General features: G+C 36.9%; 1 protein-coding gene and 1 pseudogene across 7 annotated transcripts; one reads left to right on the top strand and one right to left on the bottom strand.

Moving 5' to 3' along the window:
- Positions 1–20: 20 nt before the first annotated feature.
- On the bottom strand, positions 21–10,576 carry LOC149017715 (sugar transporter ERD6-like 6). The gene is made up of 18 exons (XM_089152035.1): positions 10,269–10,576; positions 10,110–10,172; positions 9,911–10,000; positions 9,753–9,812; positions 9,582–9,647; positions 9,401–9,466; positions 9,209–9,284; positions 7,757–7,821; positions 7,582–7,674; positions 7,314–7,394; positions 6,409–6,493; positions 4,032–4,078; positions 3,854–3,916; positions 3,706–3,765; positions 3,523–3,588; positions 3,374–3,433; positions 2,539–2,653; positions 21–2,432 (listed from the first exon to the last, which is right to left on the bottom strand). Exons 1-18 carry the CDS (start codon positions 10,470–10,472, stop codon positions 2,320–2,322), a joined length of 1,473 nt encoding a protein of 490 aa, XP_089008161.1. The 5' UTR covers positions 10,473–10,576; the 3' UTR covers positions 21–2,319.
- An 11,225-nt stretch (positions 10,577–21,801) lies between these two features.
- Positions 21,802–24,956, top strand: LOC149017714 (zinc-finger homeodomain protein 6 pseudogene; annotated as a pseudogene). Of its 6 annotated transcripts, none has more exons than XR_016172852.1 (2): positions 21,802–22,052; positions 22,644–24,956. The product of XR_016172852.1 is annotated as a zinc-finger homeodomain protein 6 pseudogene, transcript variant X4 (transcript). The 6 variants fall into 6 exon arrangements; XR_016172851.1 differs by having other exon boundaries at positions 22,217–24,956; XR_016172849.1 differs by having other exon boundaries at positions 22,166–24,956.
- The last annotated feature ends 602 nt before the right edge of the window (positions 24,957–25,558 follow it).

The raw sequence follows: 25,558 nt of genomic DNA, 5'->3' as shown, positions 1-25,558 counted from the left end.
CCCAATTAGAACCAACTCTGGCCTGAAACCAGAAGAACCAAACAAAACCCAGTTAAGATTAGAACTTGTTAAAATAAGCTTAATGTATATCAAGTACAATATATGTACTGATACATTATTCTAACACAGGTTTGCAAATTTTCTTTTTTGGTACTACTTGTATGAATATTCATTGGTACCAGTCCCAAAATATAATGCTGCGCAGTTCATCGGTTAGTTGCAGTCCTGGCTTCCAGAGACCAGAATCAAATAGAACCAAGCTGATTATCTAGAATTAAACTCGACTGTCCCTTAAGTATGAGCACTGAAATGGGTACGAGGTTTTAAATAGAAAACAGTACATGGCCAATAGATTAAGAACCTCGATTACAACAAAAAGGGTTGGTGAGATGATGGATTTGTAGAAGACTAAATAACAAGCATAAAGAATCCAATGAAGCTAAGCTTGAATTTAAAGATTTAGAATCCTAGCGTTTAGATAAGCTAATCAATAGCCATGAATATCTGTCTAGTGAGGTTTCAAAAGAGAAAAAAGAAAAAGGCTTCACCTTCTTTGTATTATTATCAGTCCTGTAGTCGGGGTGGTTTTCCACTGCATTCCCCCCTTGCTGGTTTGGTACAGCTACACTGTCAAATAGTTTTCTGACTCTTTCTGGACAAATTTAATAGAATCTTGAAGTCTAGCAATATAGAAAGGCCTAAGCTCATTGCCAACCACAGCTCTCATACCACTTGATGGGTTTGTAGAATCCTAAGGTTACTGGGTTCAGAGAGGCCAAAGGGAAACCAAAAGTGCTTCAAAACAACGAACAATTTGAACAACAGTATAAAAAACACCATGCTGAAACAGAAAGTCAGAAGATCTTAAAAGAAATCAAGCTGAAGTCGGACTTTGAGACATCAGCACCAAAATCAAACAGTTGGGTGGGGGTGCTTTAGAATACTAAACTGCCACATGCAATGTTTAACTGGAAAAAAACAGAGTAGTAAACAATGGGAAAAATAAATATTCAGCAACTGGAACATGAAAAATAATAAAAAAGGAAGCCAAAACTTACTAATGTGATTTCATAGTGGATAAGATGATGAGAATGGGAAAAAGGGATAAATGGGCAACTAGTCTGAAATCCCATCAGCCCTACCTTAGCATCTCACCAAAGGTTGCACTGCATAAAAAATCATGATCCAGAATCTCACAGAATATTGGAGGCAAAGCCAAGCTCTAATTAATATTTCAACTTCCTATGGATCTCTGTCGCTCTTACGCAAATATATTTGGTGACTATATTAAGCTATGCTGCGAGCCTGCAAGTAGCTCTATTCCATGATAAACTTAGAAAGAGTCGCTTGAAGTGGCATATGGCCATATTCAACAGAGGCATTTGGATGCCCCCCCCTCTTGAAGGAGTTAATTTGAGAAGCCAAAAATACCTAAAGACAGGTCTCAGATAACAATAGGAGAAACAATGAAGAAAGACATACTTAGCCTAGGCCTCATTCCCTTCATGACTTCAAAAGAGCTGATTGGAAGCAAATATCCATGTAACCCCTTTTGGTTGGACTTTATTTTTGGGATGCTTTTTGTTGTAGTCAATGCCTTTCTTTAGGACAAGAGCAAAATGTTAGTAGCTACAATGCAGTTTGTAGCTAATTAGGGTCAATGCCTTAGAGTTTGTCTTCTTCAATGTGATCTTCCCCCTACATTTTTATTATTATTATTTTTTTTTTTTGGTTTCTACTGGGATCCATGTAACTGTCCCCATTTTGTTAGGATAAGGATTTGAGTTTTGTTGTACCAGGATACTTACAAGATGGAAAGGAAAAATACTTGAAAGAGTAAGTTCTACCATAATAGGAATAGGCATCCCCTGTAACCAAAACTCAATTTTAACTAGTTATAATGGTGTACCACATACTAAAAACTCTATGCAGGATAGGAATAAGGATTCTATTGAAGCATGACTCTATCAACACCAAGGAGAAAACAATTAATGAAATGAATGTCTCAAACTAACCTAATAAATTAAATCCAGCATTCCTAGTACTACCATAATTTAGGCCATTAAAGTGGCATATTACACAAAATAAAATTAAAGAGAATTTCAATGCACAGAATCCCAACTCATCTAACCCAGCCCAAGATTTATTTCCAATAAAATATGCTCACATCTGTAATTTATTGCATCATGAAATAAAACTATGAACGGCAGAGGTGGTAAGAGTATGCTCGATGCCAGAGCAGATTACCAATTTCACTTCAGAATGTGTAACGCCACCAGAAAGCAGCTATTGAGAAATCAAATCTTCCAGCAAATAAATTCATCTGAAAGACCATTGGATTTCCTCAAGAGTTCTCCCCTTCGTCTCAGGTACCCAAAGTGCCACAAACACTATGGTAAAAGCGCTCACGACTGTGTAAATTGTGAATGTACCTGAAGAGGATGGAGTCTTCTTTTAGTTCATTTCAGAGAGAGAGAGAGAGAGAGGAGACAGAGGAGACAGAGGAGACAGAGGAGAGAAAGGAGAGAGAGGGAGGACCTGCACTACTCCAACTCAAAAGCAAGTTTGCAGACATTGTAATCACCCAAGCTGTTAACCAGTTGCACAATGTGGCTACACTTCCAGCAAGGCTCTTAATATCCACTGGCATTATCTGTCATGCCAGATACAAAAGCACATGTAACATGAGTACATTTTAAAATCTGACACAAATCAAGAAAGAGTGACATGAGTACACTTGAAAAACGGATAAAAATAAAAAAGAGAGCGATACTGTTGGTCAATTAGTAGTTCCTACTCTGCCCAATAATAAATCCTAATATTTCAAAGCTACCTCAGAAAATTTGCTTTTATGACCAGCACTAACATGAAGTTAGGGTCCACACAGGCATAGACACTGCATTTCCCCAAAGGACCTGCTGGTCCACCGGCTCAAATTTTTTAACTTTCCTGTCTTTTGCAACTGAAGTTACAAGCATGTAAAATGCCATAGGCACTTCACAGTATTTCATGCGAAAACTATAAGCATCACTGATGCGGTTTTCAGCAAAATGTCAGATGTATAATTAAGCAGGAAAGATTGCCTAAGGAAACAAGCTGAATAAACTGTGGATACCTCTGGCATTTTTTTGGGATGATAAAGAATTCATTAACCAAAGAGGAGAGAACCCGTGGGGGGGGGGGGAGAATACAAGAAAGCAAGGGCAGAGCCCTAACGAAGCCAACAAGGCCCTAAGCAAAAAGCAAAACAAATAAAAAGGAAAAAGGCACTAAAGGCCAAGACCAAGAGAGTATACAAACTCAAATGATTGAAACTAATTTTCCTATTTTTCTTATTCTTCTTCCTAGAAGACTTGAGATAACAAGTGGATACCTCTGACATTATAATCCATGGGATAGCTCCAATTCCTAAAGAGACAGAGACCACGAAGGTCTGCCAAAAAAAATAAAATATGGTTAAACTGAGAATTACTAACAACAAACAGTACCAAGAAACTTCAGAATTTGGAGGGAAGGACATACCACAATTGCCACTGCCGACAATATCCCCATCGAATCATATAAACTAGAACCTTCAGAGAAAATGCTCTGTTTGCAGAAGAAGTATAAATATATTGTCCTCAATTCATGAACTCTAGGGATGCTGGATTTTAAATGTAAAATCCATACATCAAGCAAAATCCAAAGGTCCACAGTGTAACTGACCTTTAAGAAAAATGATACTGAAACAATAAGAAGACTGGCAGTCATTCCACATGAAGAGATCTGCAGCAAGTGATAAAATCTTTAAATGTTCATATTCTAAGAAGACACGATCTAACTGAGGAAAAGAAACCATTCAACTATCACTCACTATAAGCAGAAGTCGACGGCCAGCTTTGTCAACCAACCATGTTGTGACTCCAGTAGCAAGAACCTAGATAGTGCAGGACATCTTTTAGTAAGATGGATCATATGAAATTGCTCATGTAATGCTGTAATTTTATTTGGACGAACAGAAATACTATTGACTTAGTGATTCTATTTGGTACCTGAATAGCACCAAGCCCAAAGGTTGCAATACTACTTGAGGAAATACCTGCTCAAATGTGATCCAATTAAACGAAGAAGATATGTCAGAAAGCCAAAGGGAGCCAACTTCCCCCCCTTCCTCCTTGTGACCAGCAATATTTATTGATATAAAAGTGAGCAGTATACTCAATTAAATGATTCTACCAAGCTAAGAACAGCATGAGACAGCTAAAACAGGACATCCAAAACCTCAATGGTTACAAAACAAACACAGACACAGGGAGTTACAGTCACAGTAAGTCAGTAACTAGTCACAAGTATATAGAAAGCTACCTGATTATGGCCTTGTCAAGTTTACCAACAGTAGAATTATTACATCTCTGCACCTGGACCCAGTCAAGTAAAACATTCATGGATGCAGCCAAAAAGCTTAGCACATCCTAACAATTAGACCAAGCACCATGGACCAAGAACATTGATTGCCAAGCTCAATTCCATCAAAATAGGTTACAGTTTAGCTTCTGCATAATCAGTAAAACCAAGTGGGTAGCCATAATTTCTTAACCAAAGATCATAGTTGTCAAGGTATCGTCTAAGTGTTGAGCCACCTTAAACTCCTTGGTAGCCTTGTCAGTGTCACCTTTCATTTCGATCTCTCCAATGCCTTGGGCTGCCTAGATGCCATGACAACTATGACACAAATTGACAAAAATGAGAAGTCTAACAAATAGATTACTTATATGAAGGGATCAGTGATTAGGGGTGGGCCATGGCACAATGGTCAGTGGACCACAGTTGTAACCCCAAGGTCAAGGCATCAAGACAACCCTCAGCAAAAACTGTTGCGGTAAGATTACATAGGAAATCCCCCCCCCCACCAAAAAAAAAAAAAAAAAAAAAGACGAAACACACACACACCAAGAAAAACCTTCGGACTTTGCTTAAGTGGAAGCCTTTGGCACCAGGTTTGCCCTTTATATGCAAGGATTAGTAATTGGATTGGTTTGGTCAAGTTTGGCATAGCTTGAATGAAAATTCAGGAAATCAGGGAAGATGATATTGCCACTCTTAACACAATACAAAAAGCAAAAAATAGAAAACATATGGTTGAAACCTGGAGCAAGGGTATACAACATCCTGAACAGTGTGCCCAATTCAGTTTGAGGTGAAAATTACTTGATTCTTGGAAAAGAACTGACAAAAGGCATTGTTGTCTTTCATGACTATGTTTAAAAAGGCTTTTTGAGTCTACAGATCAATCAAGTTCAAGGCATATTCAGCTTAGAAACCACACAAGCACCCAGGAGCTTATAATAATAAAACAAATACCAGCCCTAGGTTCCATGATATGAGTCTTCTTCAACATATGAATCAATAAAAATCTATTCCATATCAGAAATGAATATTAATATTTGTATGCCTGAAATTTCTGCTTTCTTTTTCTTGCACAAATTTCAAAAATAACCACGTCCTCATCACAGAATTTCTGTCGACATTGACATTTGAAAGCCCAAAATTATGGCTCATGTGTAACCCATCCCAGGAATCCACATTCCACAAGGCAATATCTTCATTTTTGGTGCTGTACATTACTCCAGGTACTGTCTGTGAAAGCTCAGTACAGGGCTCTATTATACTCCCATTCATGACTACCCATAAAGTCCTTAACATTTTTTGTCAGTTTAAAACCTCAAATATTTTACCAATGAACCAATATCTATGAATCAAATTTTTATATCTGAATTTCCTAAAATCTTCTACTTTATTTCTAAAACCTCATTTCTTCCTGATCTGACATCAAATCACTAGGTAGCAGAGCGTTTTCCAGTATTCATGGTGAATATCAGCTATCTTCTATAACGGATTTGGTCCTTGTATTCGCTGTTCATCACCAGTCAACCATATATTTTTTCTTAGTCATTCATCACATATTTTTCTATAGCAGGGCCTTACTTTTCCTGCATCAATCATTTAGTGAAGACATTGTATTTTACATCCCTTCTAGCTGCTCCTAAATTCTTTATTCATAGGCCACAGCTTGTCTAACTTTTCAAAGGCCAACTTTCTTCATAACCTTTAACAAGATAACAAGCTGCCTTCTTCAACAAGCAATCCAATGAGCAGCTAGAGTTGAGATCTTTTTTGAGTGTTCCAGGTCACTTTTGTTGTAGCCTTACCCCTGCTTTTGCAGAGAGGGTGTTTCCAGACTCAAACCTGTGACTACTTGGAAACACTAGAACTAATCAAGGTAAAAAATCACTACCAAATTTGACATAGAAACACCATCTGGATTCTAGAGCTCCACTAAGAAGACCGAAGCCAGTTTGATATACAGGACACCACATGTTTGAAGGATTCATCCAAAATAAACTAATTCGTCACATCTCATGAGCTTACCAGCAGTTTCAAAAATGGTGGTGGAGTAAAATAGCACACCATTGACTCCACTAGCCTGCTGCAGCACAAGTAATCCAATTCCTATCTGCAAAACAGCAATTGTAGAGCAAATCAGGTCTCTTGTCATCAAGATCTTTCCCTTTTTGCTTTCCTCTTCTCAATTTTCTTTTCTGGGTGAATAAAAATATACTATCAACACCCAGAAGAGAGAAGTACAAGAGGGGAGTGAGGGGAAGGGGGGGGGCTACTGGCTAGGCTACAGTGCCTAGGAGGACAAAGCAAAGAGGTATCTAGGCCCCAAGGAACAGACAACAATAGGTCTGTTCCTTGGGGGGTCAATAAGTGAATTGGGTACAAGAAGGGAGAGCTTGGAGCTGACATCCCCATAGACAGCCTTCCGTATCTGCCCAGAAGATCTGGTTTTAGAGGACCATCTGTGGGAGTTTTGCTCCATCCAAAATATGTGTAATACATGCGCCAAAGAGACGCTTTCCCATTGAGTCAGTGACAGCAGTAGAACCTCTGAAGGATGACATAAGCCACTGACACACCATCTCAAAAGGTTGGGGCATCTGCACCATGGCTAGATAGAGGCAAGGGCCCAGTCCAAATGGGTTTGGTACATGGGTAAGCAATGAACAGGTGGTTTGGGTCTTCCATCCTCGGGCAAAAGATATAAGACGGGGAGGCTTGGATGGAATGGCTAATAAGAAAAGATTGGGAGGACAGGCAACATGATAGGGCTCTCCAGGCAGTGAAGGCCTGACAGGCAATGTGGCCTTTACTAGGTTTTACCAGAAAACCTTAGGGGAAGGGGTGTGGCTGAGGTTCCTCTTCTCACTTTTGTTACTTCGCTTTTGGGTTTGAGAAATGCAACATCAAAATTTTTCAGAAATCCACAATACCGTCAAAGGATACCAATATCTTCTTCGTTTCAGATCAGAAAACCGAATTGTAGTTCTTTTCCTAGATGATGCCACAGCCCTCTGTAAAAAGAAAATTACAAACAAAATCTCAGTGACCAGATAGATAATAATATAAAAACCACATCATATGTTAGCTTTTAATATTGAATCTCTGTCCAATTAATTGGTTAATAGGCTAAGAAACACTTTATGGGCATGGATTACCTCCCATGCAAAAAAAGGGATATGAAAATTTAATACATGGTACCTTGATTTCATTCACTTCAACTGATATATCCGTCTCAAATCCTCGCAAAACTTGCAAAGAAGCTTCAAAATCATCCATCATACCCATTTTTGCCTGCAATTCATTAGAAAGCATATAAGAGCCTGTAACATGACTTTCAGCCTTTCTGAAAAATATGTTACTTCAGAATCCTCACCAGCCACCGAGGTGATTCAGGGACGAAAAAGAGACCAGGTATCAAAATTGTACAGGGCAAGATTCCTGCATGAAAAGAAAAAAATTATTTAAGATATTGAGTTTAATGGTGCAAGACTTAAGTAATTCAGAAACTCCAGTATTATTTATTTATTGGACTTTCAGGGGTAAGACTGCCTAGAAAGTCCCTTCCTCAGACCCCACAGTGTTGGGAGCTTCGGCACTGGGTACGCCCTTTTTATTTTTTGGGGTAGCAGGGTCCTTTCCATTTGATTCAATACAATCCAAGTTTAAAGAAAAATGAAAAGAAAGCTGCTCAAAGGGCGAACTTTGCAGTCATCAACTGCTGGCTGAAGAATTTTCAAGTCACTGTATAAAAGATAACACAATGATGACATCTGATTAACGAGCAGAAGCTGGTAGATCAGATCTAATAGTTAAAAAGTAACAAGTATTTTCTGTGGTCAGGGCAAGAGACTAAAAGATAGCTGCCACCTTAGGGTTACATGTCTACATGATCCATATGTACTGTGGGGGGTATATATGTATCATGTACATTATTAAGTTGTTTTATTTTGTTTATTTCCTTCAGACAAAGGACTAGTAACCATAAGCTAGATTAGGAAAATTTCCCTTTTATAGACTTTCCTTTCATTAATGTAACTAGATACGGGCAGTAGTACTTCCACTAGTGTGGCTTCCATTTAATAAATGACTGTTGTGGGAGGAGAATTTGATAAACTTTTGCTTCTTGTTGTTGTTATTCTTCTCCTTGTTATCTCTAATTTATCAAGTTGATTTTTTGTCACAACAGTCATGTGTGTAAACCCTATCAAAACTTCAGTAAAGTTAAGAAGCAAAAACTTTCCTTTGATTGCAGAGAAATGTTTGTAAACCTTTAAAACTTAATCAAGCATCCAACAACTCTGTTCAGTTTACCATCTAAGAGAGACATATTGTTCCTAAATAGAAAACTGTTATAGAAACGAGATATCTAATTAATCTTTCCAAAATTTGGAGTATTTAACCTACTGTCAGACTTATTGAACCATGAATCTTCACCAATTTAAAACCAAGTTCAACTTAAAAGTTTCATCCAAACTCCAACAAATAAGAAGTGACCAAATAGATTTTTTAAAGATAAAATGAAGCAAGGTAAAATTAGAAAGAAACAGAAATAAACTATCTCAAGACTAAATACAATGGAAAAATGGCTTCTGACAAACAAAGTATCTTTGTTTATGACACTTATCCAGAAAAAAACAGAATAGTGTGGTAATTCAAACAAATGAACATGAAGAACACAAAGTATGAATGTCAGTTTAAGTCCATATCTTATTGATGGGAATAAATATTCCAAACACCTTTAATGTATGTAGGATAAAATACTGAAATTCAAATATCTTCTTGTAATAGTAAGGAGTCATCAAACCAAACCTTCTTAGAGGCTTACCTAAAACTGCAAGCACTCTCCAGTTAACAAAAAGTCCCAAAAGATAAGCCAACATTATTCCGATTGTTACTGATAGCTACACACAGAATGACCAATTTTGTTGGTTAGTTTGCAACAATCAAGGTTACTGGGATCAATAATGAGAACATGAATCCACAACTACAACGACAGAGCAAGGAAGAGATAACTTGCCTGGTTCACTGATCCAAGGCTTCCCCTCAAGTTCTGAGGTGCTATCTCTGCTATATATACAGGCACCTACAGAATCCAAACATAATTAATCGGGCATTACTCAAGGGAGAGAGATAAATTAAGCTCCTCACAATTCAATACGAAATCCCAGAAGAACAGATAAAATAAATTTTGGGCTTACAGTGTAAGAGATTATTCCCACTCCAAATCCTTCCAGTAACCTTCCCATGTACAGAAATGAAGAATCCTGATAACAAAAGTTAAAATTAATCAGCAGGGAAAAACACACACACAACGGTTTAAATGGACAGTCAGTGAAATAAAAACAATAAGTTGGTAGAGAATCCCTTACACGAGCAAAAGATATCGCGAGCCATCCAATGACATTAGGGATAGCAGCAATCATCAATGACTGCAATTTAGTTGTGTTGGAGGGGGATTAAATGTTAAGTTCAAGAGAAGAAGATACTTAAAAATCACAAAAAAGTATAGAAATGGTTGAGCGAGTACCCCTTTTCTCCCTATGTACTCTGCAATCTGACCGCTAGCTATTGCTCCAACCATGGCACCCACATTGGATAGAGACCCAAAAATCGAGAACTGGAAATCTCCACGATTATGGGTTAGAAGTTAGAACTAGAAGATCGAATTCAATTTTGAAATTCATCCCACAATTATTATTAATATTTAAATTAAAAGAAGATTCAACCTCGGAGACTGTAAGTCCCAGATCGCTGATAATGTCATCTTGCGTAGGAGAAGAATAACCAGCCTGAACATAAAAGAAAATTCAGAAAGAAATCTACAATCAAGATAAACGAAGCAGCATTAAGAGAGAGAATTCAAGTGGGTATGCAAAGTAATTTACAGTAAAGCCGAATTGAACAGGACCCAAAGCAACGATGAGAACGCAGAATAGAACGGAAACAGAATTGTCTTTCAGCACTTGAGCAGAAGAACCAAGCTTGTCCATCATACTCGACTGCCTCGAACCCATTCTATACCAGCTTCCTGTGTGCAAGAAGGGCTTCCGTAAGTCCCTCCCTTCATCGCTTTCCTCTCTGAAACTCATTCTTCTCTCTCTCTCTGAGCTCGAATCAGAGAAGAATGATTTTCTCTCTCTCTTTCTGAGGCGATGAAATGGGACCTTATACAGGTCAGAAGCTCTCGCTGAGAATCACTGCCCGTTCCTGTAGACAATGATTGATTCTTTTTCTGGACGAGATTCTCCTTCTTATAGTTTCGAATTTAATCACGTTTTCCATGGAATTATTACCCTTCAATAGGGGTGTTTTTGGAATTTAACCTGTACAGCTCAAGTTGCTGCAAAATAATATTGTTAATTTTCAGGAAGAAAGCGAATAATATGGAAAACTAAATTAATCATTTTTGTTTTTTTATGATGACGTGTTGTTTGTTTGGCCTGACAATATGTGCTGCTGTCCCTTCTTCAGATTTAGGTTTTGTTTGGTAAGAAGGAAAATCTGAGATCTACATTAGGCAAATGAGTTTATTATTGGAAAAGAAAGTAATGTCATGATTGTTCTTGAAGAAGATTGGTTTGATGGAACACTTTATTTAGACAGCATTTGCAACTTGTTTTAGTAAAATCTCATGCCTTACAAACGTTTAATGGTAGTTAGGTTTGACCATCTCCTGTTTTTAGAAATAGAAGAAGAAATTATTATAAGTGTTTGTTAAAATGTTTTCTTCTTCCTCACTATAAATTTGAACATGAAAAAATTCTCAAACATTCTCTATATTTACTCTATTGACTACCTATTTTTAAGTTGCAGACAATTAAGTTTATGAATGAAAAGAACAAAAAAAAATTTCATCCAGATCTCAAATATTGACTGAGAAAGTTGCTGGTAACGAACATAAAAGCGAAAAACCGACACGGTTCAATGCAGCTTTAGATGGATGTTACAATTTACTGCCTTTCTCTCCCTTCTCAATCATCACTATTAATTACTTAGTGTACATTTCTTTAAAAGAAAAAAATTTGCTTGTGCATGTGATCTTACTTCTTGAGTACCTTTTCATTAGACTTCCATAGAAATACTGCAATTTCTTCCTTGTTTTTCTTTTTCTTTTACAATTAATGGGTTATGAGAACAATAAAATGACTAAAAATGAGGCCATACTTTTGGTTTAATGGAAAATTAGAAGAGAGATGTACATGACAACTTGGTTTCAGTGTTTGCGAAGATACAAAATAGTTTGGAGGTTCATGGGGTAAGTTGACTTAATTGAAAAAAGAAAAACTAGTTACGTTAAAAATACAGGATAATTCAGTGATTCAAGGAGTAAGTCGACTCAATTTGGAAAAGAAAAACCATCTACATTAAAAGAATAGAGGGATAACTTGGGGATTTACAAACATTAGGGGAGAAGAAGAGGTGGATGTTCAATTTTTTTTGGGGGAATGAGATGTAAAACTTTCATTATAAGAGCTTTAGTTAACAGAGTATGAGTGACAAAAATTTGTTCTCTGAGGCTCTTTTTTGTATCAATTATCATTATCTATTATGCCTATTAAAAAAAATAAGTACAATAATTCATTATTGGTCAAGAATGAAAAATGGTTTGGTGAATTTTGTTGAAAATAAATTTGGTGTCAAAATAAAAAATTGTTAGAAAATGATAATGAGCAAGTGATAAAAGAGAGAAAAAGTATGGATTTTATAAATGTGTATTGATTATATTACCCTCATCTTAACCATACAATTTTAAGTAAACTTGTGCATAAATGTAGAGAATTAAATATAAAGAATAAAATTCTCACCATAATTCATAATAGACAAAAAGTTTATTATGGATTTTGGAAAATTTTCTATTATTTTAAATAAAAATAAAACTGATAATAGATGCCAAACAACTTAAAATAATGAAAAAATCTCATAATTGAGAATGATAATTGATACAAAAAAGAGCATGAACAATGATTTTAAAGAATACGTAAGATACATTCTATCGAAGGAAACAAAAACTTGACAAAATGATTTCGATGGCATGGTTCCTCAAGACCATTCCCACCCACTCATACTCGCAAATCCAGCCTTGCACTCTTGCTAAAAATAAGATTTTTAGGATTGTGGGCCTAATGAAAAATATGAATTTTTATGAAATGCTTATTATTCTAGATTTATGAATCCAGAGATTTGAAATATCTGGATTCATGTAATCAAATATGCCCTTAGATAATTTCACTAAATTCAAGGGTCAGTAAATATCATTTATCTCCCTCTTAGTTCACGAAATAGCACTTGGACCTCCTCTTAGTTGGATAACATCACTTACGTTCTTCTTACTTGACAAATCGATTAAATACCTTCCCTTTCTATTAGCTTTTCCAGTTAAATATTTTTCTTAAATTCCAAACCATCCCTGACTGAAAACATTTTTTAGTTCAAACCTCAAATTACCCAAAAAATCTTGTATTATTTAATTTAAACATCTTTGTGAGAGAGAGAGAAACGACTCCTCTATGGCACTGTCCTTCAACCTTCGTTGGAGGTAATTAGATCAAATAGAAAAAAATTTCAAGACTAAAAACAAGAAATAGAAAATCACATAAAACTTTGAAGGTGTGAAACTAAGATATTTCAGCGAAGTCCAATACAGGAGGAATAGTATAAACCATGCAGAAATTGACGACATGAGCATCACATCAAAACTTGTAAGGTCTCAAGAAAAGCGATTAACGTTAAATGAAATAATATAAGGGTATTTTGAGGTTTTAGCAATAAAATTAATTGAACTGATTTGGGTTTTTCTCATAGAAATTGGTTTGGGTTTAATTGATGGTAATTTATTAGAATTTAAACTCAAATATGGTTTCAGCTTAGAGTAGTTTGAGATTTTAGAAAAAATTTTAAGGGTAAAAATTGAAATTTATCTATAAAAAGGAACAGGGAGGTGTTTGATCCATTCCTTGGCACAGGAGGCCCTGACGATTGAGGCATCGTTGGATTGGCATCTCTCCACTGCATGGTTGAAGCAGTCTGTTCCTCAGCCTACTTATGACTTATGAGTCTCAGTTTACTTAATCAAGTTTTCTACCCAAAAAAAAAACTAGTAAGTGATGTTTACGCTAAATACAATTACTAATTTTAGGGCCTGTTTGGTTACTTGAGTTTGGAAATTTAGGGCCTGTTTGGTTACATGAATCCAGAGATTTCAAATCTCTGAATTCGTGAATCTGAGAATTATACCCGTTTGGTTGTTAAAATCTCTAGATTCAGGAAATCTAGAGATTCACCTTTTTACACTAAAAACGTGAATCTGTAGATTTATGGGTAAGGGGTGAAATTCAGAGATTTCAAAAAAGCTATACATTTGCACATTCACAAAAATCATGTCGATCAAATAATTTTTTAGGATGAATCCACTGATTTCATTTCACAACCAAACATCTAATTTTATAAATTATAACTCTATAGATTTGAAATCTCTAAATATTTGAAATCTCCAGACTCATGTAACCAAACAGGCCCTTAAAAAATCTGTAGATTTCAAATCTATGGAGTCATGCTTCATAAAATTAACTGTTTGGTTAGCCAAAATCTTTGGAATGAAATCTAAAAATTTATTCTAAAAAAACATTTATGGAGTCATGGTCCAAATATTTAACGTTTTATAGTAGGTAGGGGTGAAATCCAGAGATTTCACCTCATACTCATAAATCTACAGATTCACACAACCAAACGGGTATAAATCTCCCATTGTGAATCTAGAGATTTGAAATCTCATCAAATTCAATTATTTTTAATGTTCATCTTTTTCTTTTTGGTAAGTTTAACTTGATCAATATTTATAAATTAATTCATTTGGTCTCAATCCCTTCTCTTCCTCTTTTCTTATCAGACTCTTAATTCAGAGAGTGTATACGCAATGTTGAATAAAACAATTTATATCTAAATTAGATTATGAACTTAGATTACAAAGATGATCATAAGAGTTCTTTAGATGTAAGAGTGTATCGCTTCACCCATCATTTTACAACAACTCGTAGTAGGTTTGGTAGTATGATATGACGATTCAGTTAAAGAATATGTATGTTTTGATAAATCTCTAAAAATTAAATTTCAATGATAAAACGATTGATAAATATTAGGCGTGATAATAATGATTTTTTCTTATTTATATTATTATTTTCAATAAGGGGGCACAATTAGGTTAAAAAGAAAGAAAGAACATTAATCATTTGCAAACTAAAGATGTCAAATGATTGTGATTAGTAACGATGCTGCCGTCAGGAGAGATAGAGGTTGCTGGGGTGTCGGTGAAAGAACTCGATCAGGTTCACCGGAGCAATAAGAAGATGAAACGGTCGGGCTGGTGACGGGGAATCGTAGGAATCCCCACCAACTAGAACCTATGCTACATTGTTGGCTGGTTTTCAAACTGCAGGGATTTTGCAATGTGAATGTACATAAACCACCAAGTATTACAAAGAAATATAATTGGTCCAAACCACCAAATGGTTGGTTTAAATTCAATACTGACATCTTCATTATCAGGTAAGGTCAAATTGCTCAAATAAGAGGAGTTATTAGAGACCATAGTGGAGCTTTTCGAGGCAAATTCACAAAAAAAGGTGCAATGTAATGAAGTTTTAAAAAGCTGAACCTTTCGGCATTGAAGGAAGGATTGGACATTACTCTTAATATAGGATATGGTCTATTGAAATGGAATCTGACTCTTGCCAGGCTATCTTGCTTCTTTATCTTTATTCGAAGATCCAAGGAAAGTTTGGGAACATTATTAATGACATCCGTCAAAGATTCATATCAAATGGACATATGTCCATTTCACCCACATTAGACGGAAAGGAAACCAAGTAACCAATTGGTGTGATGAAATGGAAATCCTACAAAAGTCACATTTGAAATTTCTTTAGGCGGATATGTTGTTTGTTGGGCCAAATTAGTTTTTTCTTTGTTTTGTTTTCTGTTGGGTCTTGCGTGACCGCATTCTTTCACCAAAAATAAAAAATGCCAAATGATTTACAATGATACTTGAGAGAAAAAAGTATCAGACCAAGTTGAACTTTATTATTAATCATCAAAGGGATTAAAATTACATCCATTCCATTGTGGAAAAGTATGAATTTTCAGTTCTCAACCACATCACTAGAAATAATTGATTTCCCTAAATGTCTTCCAAATAAGAAAAACTAACGCCCTTTGAAGTTGTTGACATCTTAAATTCCATGCGTCCCACCTGGGGGGACGAGTTTGCCCATAGCGTCTCTGAATATCATACAAAACAATACAAATTAATTTCTGGTTTCAATGTTCAAATGCAAAATTCTTGAAACATTCTAAAATTTTCATTCTTGAAGACCGACCAGAATTGCTTCATTGTGCAGAGGTTGAAAATGGCTGTGGAGGTGATTTGTTAGAGCGAAAACTAGGAGAAACAAGAAAGTGGAGCTTGTAAGTCATGGTTGAGGAGGAAAATAATGGATTGATTACGATTTAATGGTGTAATGGGTCTTATGGGAGAGTCAAATTAACTGTAGAATCTTATGTTATCTGTAAATATTAGTTAAAAACAATGATTTTCGTATTCTAAATTAAATACTCAGGGTGTAATGTTTTCATCAACGTCAACAGATAACTTACTTTTACTCAAAAAAAAATGAAAAATAAAAAACTCACTTGTACCAATTTGCAAAACCTTTGACAAATGAATGTGCAGCCTTCTCGTAATTAAAAAAGTGAGATGCAGGTTTGGCGGTATCCCAAAGAGATTGATTCGAAGGAGATTGATTCAGAAGGAGATTGAGTTTGAGATTGAGCAGGAGATTGAGCAATAGGAGATTGAGCAATAGATCGACCAGCTGCATTAACTGAGTCAAGCACCAACAAGGAAATCAATGCCAAAATGATAATATAGCTAGCCAACTTGGCCATCTTAAATATATATTACTTGGAATAATCAGAGATAATCAAGAAATAAACAAAGAAACTAGAGATCTATACTAGTTTTTCTGTTTATTTCTCCATTAGGAATTTCTTCCTTTCTCTAGTGATGATGTGTTTCTGGGCAGGAAAAGAGCTATTTATACTGTGATTTGTAGTTTTTCGTTACCGAAAAATGAGGATTGTCTTTCGTTTTTAAGCCTTTAAAAAAAAAAAAAAAGTCATCTGAAGAACTCTTATAAACGTCACAGAAAAACCAAAAATGAAAGAAATCTCTTTCGTTTCCTGCCCAAAACTTTTGAGTTCTTTATCTCTAATTTTGAATTCTTTCAGAGTCACAAAGTTACTTGTAGGGGCGGAGTCCGAGCCAGGATTGAACATTGGGGGGAGACGAATAATAAGTCAAGATCACCTCTTTGTCAGGCGAGCACTAATTAAAAAGTTAGGTAAATTAATATGATTGCTAAAATCTAGATAAAATTGATTGATGAAATTTAAACGATATTTAGATTTCTATTAATTGAAATGAAATTTTTTTAACCATATAAAATGTTTTTGACCATGTTTCAAGTCCTAATGACACCAAGGTCATCGTTTTTTTTATCAGTCATATCCAAAATTTCGAATTCTAGCTATGAAATGATCAATTATGAGCCCAAACTGTGTGGAGGAGCTATGTACACTGTGATTTGTAGTTTTGGATAGCGAACTATGAAGATCTATCTTTCGTAGTAAAGTCACCTTTGCTCGGACATGGTGTGTGGTCTTCTGATGAGCATAAACGTAAATCTTGTCTTGTATGTGTGATTATGCACAGTTTCGTTAACAACCACCCCACCTTGAATATTAGAAAATCTAGACTCAATCACCTCCACCCCTTGTAACACTAATTTATATTCTCGTGGTAGTTAATGATTAAAAGCTGTTTTAACTAGGGTTGTACTTCAGGGTGGCTTTAGGCGAGTCCGGATTGTCTCTCCCCAACAGTTGTTGACCACGAATTACAAGGGGCCCACATAATTAGGGTGATGAGGTTTATTTTTTTACTTGTGAACCCCACATAATTTGTGGGTTGTAACGCCGTCGGGGGAGCACACCCGTCGGGGAGACGATCCACATTTGGTTTAGGCTGGGCTGACTCTGGCTTGAGTTTTTGAACACTGATTCATGGGCATAAGGTGGGCTTGAGCTGAGTTGAAGGATGCTGGGGTTGGGCTTGTCCTTGAAAAAAATTAGCATTTGGGCCTCACTATTTGGCCCAAACTTGGTTCATGGGCCTACCCTTTACCTCCAGTAAGGATATCTTTTAGCCAATATTTTTACTTTCTTAGTGGGCCTTGAATTCTTAGCAATTGTTTAGTTGAAACTTCCTTTTCCATATGGAAGGATTTTGGGGTTGATTCAGATTCAACAATCCCTTTATTTCTATTTCAAGTTACACCCAGATACAATCTATGTGGTTGAGATCTGCAAAGGTAAGCAATCATTTTTTATTCTCAAAAAAGAAAAAAGAGTTACTCAACTCAACATGGTTCTTGATTAAAGTTGAAATGAAATGATTCTTATAAATGTCCTACAACACATGCTTAGGGCATTCCCTTCTTTGTGTGTGAGGCTCATAACTTGTTTTGAAATCAACATCAACTGTGAGAAATGATGAAGTTACGTGTGCATATCATACAATACCAACACCCCTAATTAGGTTAATCATGTTTGGTTGGTAAGAAATGGTTAAATAACAATTCATTACAAATATAATTTCTTCAAAAGATATTTAACATGAACCCATTTTAAAATAGATATAAGTTTTTTCACACGATCGTATCAGTGTTTGAATCGATCGATGAGGACATGTGTTCCAATGTAGGAGGTTAGAGTTCGAATCCCCTCAAGGCCAGGGGTGAAGCCCCGTCTATATTAATTATATAAAAGCTCCCCTGAGGATGTAGTCGTGGTACGCGCAAACTGGCCTGGATGAACCTTGAATCCAAAAAAATATATATCTTTTTGTGATGTTTGAATTTTTCTTCTAATGTGAAACCACTTTGTAAAGTTGATCCATTTGAGGCCTTTCGGGATCAAAATTTTTCTTTCTCTTTCCCTTCCCAAATGTTACACTTCCTTGGGAATAAAGTAACATCTCTTCCATTTAGGGAAGGTATCTTTTCTTTTGAAGAAAGTTTTCCATTCACACAAATTTGAAGGTTAAACATACTTGAAACTAAATTCTTTATTAGTTTTTTATTTTATTTTATTTATTAAAAGTATAACAACCCTTTATCAAAGAGTGATTGACAGGACAACTACAATTTTTTATTGAGGTTGGATGATAATTGTGTTTTTTTTCACACTTTTTTGCCATACAATTATGAGGGGGAAATATCTTTGAACACTATAAGCTAGAACAGAGATAGATCCCCTTTATAAATATGTTATAAGAGCGTGTGAAAGAAGCATTGTCCTCCATCTTCGTTGATAAAAAATCCTACTCTTTTTTTTTTTTCTTGGAATAAATGATTTCATATATTAGAGATGAAGGTATTACATAATATACAATGAGACATAATCAAACTCATAACTTATCAATCAAACTGTTAGTTTATGAAAAATTCATCGAATAGAACAATCAGCAAGCAGATAAGAAAAAAGAAGAATACAAGAATTTACGTGAAAAAACTTAAAGAGAAAAAATCATGGGCAAGAGAGAAAACTCTACTATAGATAAAGAAATATACAAAATGGAAGATTTTGGGATGAATTATATGTGGATGGAGAAGCATCCTTTTATAGCCTCTCCCCATTCTACCTTTTTCCACATCTATTCGAACTGAGACTAAAATTCTCAACAAATTCCCACATCTTTTTAATGTAGAATGACAACTCCCACTTCTACAAGATGTGGGACTAAGACTATATATCTTGGAGCAACACACAACCCAGCCCACGGATTTTTACCCAAAATGAAAAAAAATCGAGAGATTTTCTTCCATGAAATGAGACACTGAAATTACAATAAACTTTTAATCCTAAAGATCAAAAGATTAAAGCAAACAAGACATGGTCTTCATGTTGTGCATTAATGGGCAGGACTGCGCTGCTAACTGTTGAGATTTCGTCTATTATACTTTCAACCACTTATGAAATGGATGGTCGAGGTTAAAATCTCGATGGGCGGAGCAAGTGTTACACATTAAATGCAAGTCTCACTTGACGGCCTTAGGAATAAATAGGTTATTCCATGTGAGATTCCTGTAATTTCATGTAATTTGTGGTCGATCATAATCTCTTTAATTTAAAGTGTCTGATCTCCGTGGGTCCCACGCTACAGCACATTGGACATGACAATACAGATCCCATCGTGAATCGTGTAATGAATGGTCAAACGACTTAAACCACCTCACAAAGCCCAAGAGGATCTCTCAATGTGGGCCCCTCCGAAATTGGGGGTGGGCCCAACCCCAACAACATACAAACCAACAAAATTTGAAAGGAAAGAGCGAAAATCTCATAACAACTTTTCCTTTTTTTCCATCACAATTCTCCTGTCACCGCCTCTTTTTGCCTCCGCGTCCATTTCATGTGTCCTGTCACGCGTGCTTGAACCGGAGATTTGGTGTTATGGACATTTCAGGGACGAAATTCTTGACCCCTCTCTCTCTACTCTGAATGGGGCCCATGGGCTTTTTTCGGAAATTTATTGTAGTGGGTCCAGCCCATCACCGCACTACACCTAATTGGTCAGACTCATTCAGCCCGACACGCACGCTTACACCATGGAGCGCAAATTGCACACGCCCGAAACACGTTCTCTCTCTTTCTCTCTCTCTCTCTCTCTTCAGAACGATACAATGGCGTGCACGTCGGGGGCAAGTGCTCGTGCGAGTCGAATGTATGATCACGTTGGTCTAGTCGTACCCTAAGTCCAGATTCTCTGTCCGTCAGGGAGAGGTACGTGGCAGACAAAACACCTGACTCTCTTGTTCAGATGGAGATAATTTCTTTATCACGCATTTGAACGAAATCTAGAAAATTCCATTAGCCTTTTTAACATGATGAAGAAGCGTGAAGAGAGCACAAATAAGTCCGGATCACCTTCCCATTGGACGATTATATGCGTTGTAATACTATTCCATCACAAAAAATCACCACAATGGTATTAAGAATTTTACGTGAAAAAACTCTTTAGTGTAGAAAGAAAATTTTTTGGAACAAATATTCACCAATCCACTATGAGAAAAAGAGGAGTACAAATATCTTCTTAAATTGAGGGAACAAAGATTATGGTTACCTCAGAGGAAATCAAACCAAGAAAAATATCACTAATCGTAACCTTCAAGTTTTGACTGGAATTAAGTGGGCTGGGCCCCACTAACATGCCCCATATAAAATCCACTAAAGGTCTCACATTTGAATTATTTTATGATGCACTCTGAGGTTGCATAGACCAACTTGGGTAGAGGATCCAGACTTGTTGTATGCTACCTTCACAAACTCCATCCATTCCCATTATCGTAGCTGACTAGTGCCCTTGTACCCTTTCTCTGGCTCAGCTTTGGGGGATGGGTCGGGATTTCGATTTTGATTGTTGGCAGCACAATTAATGTGCATCACTGAAGTTGAACCCGAGCTTTGGTCGTTTTCCATACCATGCGTAGGATTTGCGCATGAGTGACGACTGATGAATTGACCTCCAGGCTCCAAAAGAGAAAAAACCCATTGCGACCTCTGAGACTTGGTTGGATTTTAACCACATATCTCCAATTTCCGGCCCTTCTCTCTGTGTATATTTTGTGTTTGTATTGATTGCATCTTTCGTCTTAGTTCAGTGCTTCCTGGTTCAGTTTCTAATATAATAACTTGGAAATTGTACCCTGAAAGAAGCTCCTTGAGCTTTATCTGATTTAAAAATTGTTCAGCTTTTGTTTTAATCGTCTTAACTAGAGGCTCTAAGTATTTCTCATTAATTATTCTCAGCCTTATCTTACTTTCTCCTGTGATTATGAATTCAATATTGACTACACTGATTAGGTAGCAGCCACATTTGTCTGAGAAAGTAGATTGTCAAACTTGCTGGATTAGGGTGGCTGATTAATTACATAATTAATTAATATAATTTAACAAACTCTTTGCTAAGGTAGAGGATGCATTGGGACCCATAGATAGAATAAACTATTAGATTTAGTAATTATAATGATTTAGATTTCAGTGAATGATTAAAATAAATGCAGAGGAGGAAAATGGAACACGAGAGTTGTTTATCATGTTAAAGACTTGAAGCTAAAGGCTGTTTCCCAAAAAAAGAAGCTTTGGTAAGAAGAGGAGATAAAAAATGAATCAAGTGACTGAGATTTGAGAAGGAAATATAAAAGGAAAACATAGAAACCTGCTCAATGGATCTACTCTCCATTGGGTTCTCTCTCATTGCTTCTTATTGGCCACCCATGGCAACATATAAGCATCTAACAATCAATAATACAGACAGAAAAGGAGAGAGAGGGAACAAAGTTGAGGGCATCAATTGCAGGAGTAAGAGTTGGTGTTGCAGCCTTGCAGAAAGTAGAGAGAATACCAGGAGGTGTGGACCAAGAGACTTCCACACATTATTACAGTGACGTTTTCTCTACTCGAACTAAGCATAATCTCTAATGTTGGTTTTTGGGCACGTTTAAATCGATCATTTTGGAGTAATCGAGTTTATGCAGATGAGCAATTCTGTACAGGTAACATCGCATCAACATTCTATCTTTCTCTTGGGTTTTGGTTTTGGGTGTGTCTAAGTGTGTGAAACAAAACAGTAAATGTGACAAAACACAATAATGAGGAATGGGACCAGTTTTGCAGAGCATAGACAGGGATGAACATGAACTTGTCGGTGGTTTTGCAGAAGAACCCTTTTAAGCTTATCAGTTTCAAGACATTCAATGCCTCCCAGCACAACCAAACCAGTCTAATCCCTGTTAGAATTAGTTGGGCGGTGGGAAGCAAAGATCATCCCCACACACTAAAATAGAATCCAGGTGAGTGAGTTTTAGAGTTCCATAGTTGTTTTTCCCCTTTAATTTGGTGAGAGAGAAGTAGGGCCCCATTGAATTTCTAATCCCTAATTTGATTTCTTTTTTTAATCTCAGTTAGTTGCTTACGTCTTGGGAAAGATGGGTTTAAATTTGTGAAATTGGTGGGTGAACTTTAGCAGCAGCAAGGTCATAATCAGAGGAGAAAACAAATATTCTTTTGGAGAGAATTTGATCTATTTTAACTTTTAGTTGGGTTGATTTTTCTGTTCGATTATTTCTTGGCTGTGATTTGATTAGATGAGTTGAAGTGGTGAATAGAACCATGATCCAGGGATTAGCACGGATGCATGAAAGATGATGATGATTTAGAAGGGAAAGGTCAGGGAAAAGAGGAACTCTAGAAATTAATGGAATTAAGAGGTCAACAAGACAGAGAGATAGGGATGCCAAGCTCCTTCAGTTATAACCCTTCTCTTCGAGAATCATCTTCAAAGGTCTCTTTTGCCTCGATAGGAACAACAGCAGCACCAGCAGCAGGAGGTGATGAAATAAGAAGAGATGCGACAGGAAACGGAACTGAAATTCTCAACCCATCATCTCAAATCCTAGATCATCATCGCCATCTCCGTCTGCAACATCATCATCATCATCATCAACAACAACAAGAGGAAGAAGACGACCCAGATCCAGTTCCTGTGGCAATCGTTGTAGGTGGTGGAGCTGGATTAGCTGGAGTTGCCGGTGGATCGAACTCGGCAAGATCACCAACAACCCCAAAAAGCTCCGACACCATCAGATATAGGGAATGTCTCAAGAACCACGCAGCAAACATTGGTGGGCATGTCGTAGATGGGTGTGGCGAATTTATGCCAAGCGGCGAAGAAGGGACTTCAGAGTCGCTGAAATGCGCCGCCTGCGACTGCCACCGGAATTTTCACCGGAAAGAAGTAGAAGGTGAGCCCAGATCGTGCTGCTACGACCCAGTTCACAAGAACAACTTTAACACCAGAATCTCTCCTCCCCCAGGTTCATCTCATCATCATCCTCAACTGGCTCCTCATCACCTGCACCAGCACCAAAAATTCCAACTGGGTTTATCAACAACTCCACCCATGGTTTCCATTCCACCGCCGATGCTGATGGCTTATGGTTGTGGTGGTGGTGGAACAGGGGCAACGGAGTCATCAAGCGAGGACCTCAATGTTTACAGATCTAATGGTAGGGGGATTTCTTCTTCGCAACCAACGAAACCATTAGCGCTGTCGAAGAAACGATTTCGGACGAAGTTCACGCAGCATCAGAAGGATAGGATGCTTGAGTTTGCTGAGAAGCTAGGATGGAGGATTCAGAAGCAAAACGAACTTGAAGTCCAGCAGTTTTGTTCAGAGGTTGGTGTGAAGAGACAAGTTTTCAAGGTTTGGATGCACAACAACAAAAATTCCTCGAAGAAACAGCAATCATAAGATTCTTCATTCATCCTTTGTGTGTTTTTCTTTCTTCATCTCCATTCCTCATTGAGAAAGAAGAACAAAGATTCCAATAACATTATTCCTCCCTCTTCTTCTGTGTAATTCTGTAAGTACATCCGGCACCATAACCCTACAATGCGCCCAACCCAGTTTGAATTGCTTCTTTTTTTCTTCTCCTCAAACACAAACTCAGTCACTTTCAGGGCGAAATGGGGTTGCCCAGGTTCGGTGAGAAATATTCAGAGTTTTCGGCTGAGGAGGAGACAAACCTGGTCCCAAAACACGCCATTTTACCTTAATGGATGCAAAGGGCAGCACACCAGAAAGGGCCACTTGCCCTAACAGCTTATACCACCAAGTGATCAACCTGCACCGCCTTCAAGTCTTTATCTTGCACTGCTGGAGTTTGTCTTGCTTGAATGTGAGTATTCATTCTCCCATCAGATATTCATTTGCAGAGAGAGAGAGAGAGAGAGAGAGAGAGAGAGAGAGAGAGTAATCGAAATCTTCTCACTTAAGCAATACCATTCAAGCAAAGAGGTATTAGTCTCTCCATCTCTCTTTCTTCTGCAACAAGAATGGTTGAAAAGAAAACGAAAAATATTAAAGAAGACCTGCTTCTCCATGGATCATGCCGACAATGGCAGCCAGTACTGGATGTGGAACCCTAGGTCCAGTCTCAAATCTCTTCCCTTCCTACCTCAGATTCCCATCAGCTCCTGTGGATTCTTTGTTACAGATGCTGACTATAGACCTTCTCTTTCTTTGTGATTGCTTCGTTAGGGAACTAGTAGGGTTTGTGTTAGCCTTATTTTGATATTTGATGAGGTCATGGCTTTGGACCTCCACCCCCTACAACACTTTCCCTTTCCCCTCGGCCTCCCTCCCCCCTCCTCCCTGCGATCTTTGGGCAAGCATCGCATGATTCGGTATGATAATAGTTGATATGATACATATTGATACGTCTCTCCATTAAATTGCACTATAATACATTAATTAGTACAATACAAAATCCAATATGGGATGATACATCTCTCAAAATCGCCTGACTGATATGATATTTGAATTCTTCAAAGCTTGCTTGTGGGTCCTTGGTAGGGATTAACAATGGCTAAGAAAAGAAGGGAAAAATTTGTCTTTTTTTTTTTTTTTGATAAAATATTAGTTGCATTGAAAGATGGTATTACAAATACAATGTTGCAGCGTTATAATCTTTGTCCCTCAATCTGTGCATGTAGGTCTTGTTGTCGCAATTTCTTCTTCTTAGTATTGTATGTTATGGTTCTGAAAAAGCAAAATTTTTGTGTTTTCTTTTAAATTCTTTAGTAAAGTAACAACTTGGGATGTGTTGTGATTGAAATCAAATGCCATGGTGTCAAGATTAGTTGAGGAAGAATGCGATCCATTTGTTTATTGTTGTTCCAAATTGTGTGAATCTTGGCCATTTGGTTCAATCCACGAGCCATTCTAGAATGTTGCCTTTGTTATGTCAATGTCATCCATCATTCTTCATTCTAGGAATGTAATCCCGTCTTTCTCAAGCAGTCTCCATATACATCCAGTGGAGGGGTGGGAGGAGTTGTTGCAAATCATTAATTTTTTTTTTTTTTTGCTTTTATTATATTAACTTATAAATTTATAATAAAAGAAACAGAATTGCAACTATTGTTGGGAAAAAAGGATGACTTGTATCATATTAGGGAAACAAATTCCTTTATTTTCTTTTCAGTTAGTAATACATAT

The sequence above is a fragment of the Hakea prostrata genome, chromosome 4 (genome assembly GCF_041222555.1).
Source record: "Hakea prostrata isolate BN-2017 chromosome 4, UWA_Hpros_2, whole genome shotgun sequence".
Taxonomy (NCBI): domain Eukaryota; kingdom Viridiplantae; phylum Streptophyta; class Magnoliopsida; order Proteales; family Proteaceae; genus Hakea; species Hakea prostrata.
The sequence above is the reverse complement of the archived record's forward strand: the minus strand, read 5'-3'. Positions and strand labels throughout refer to the sequence as shown.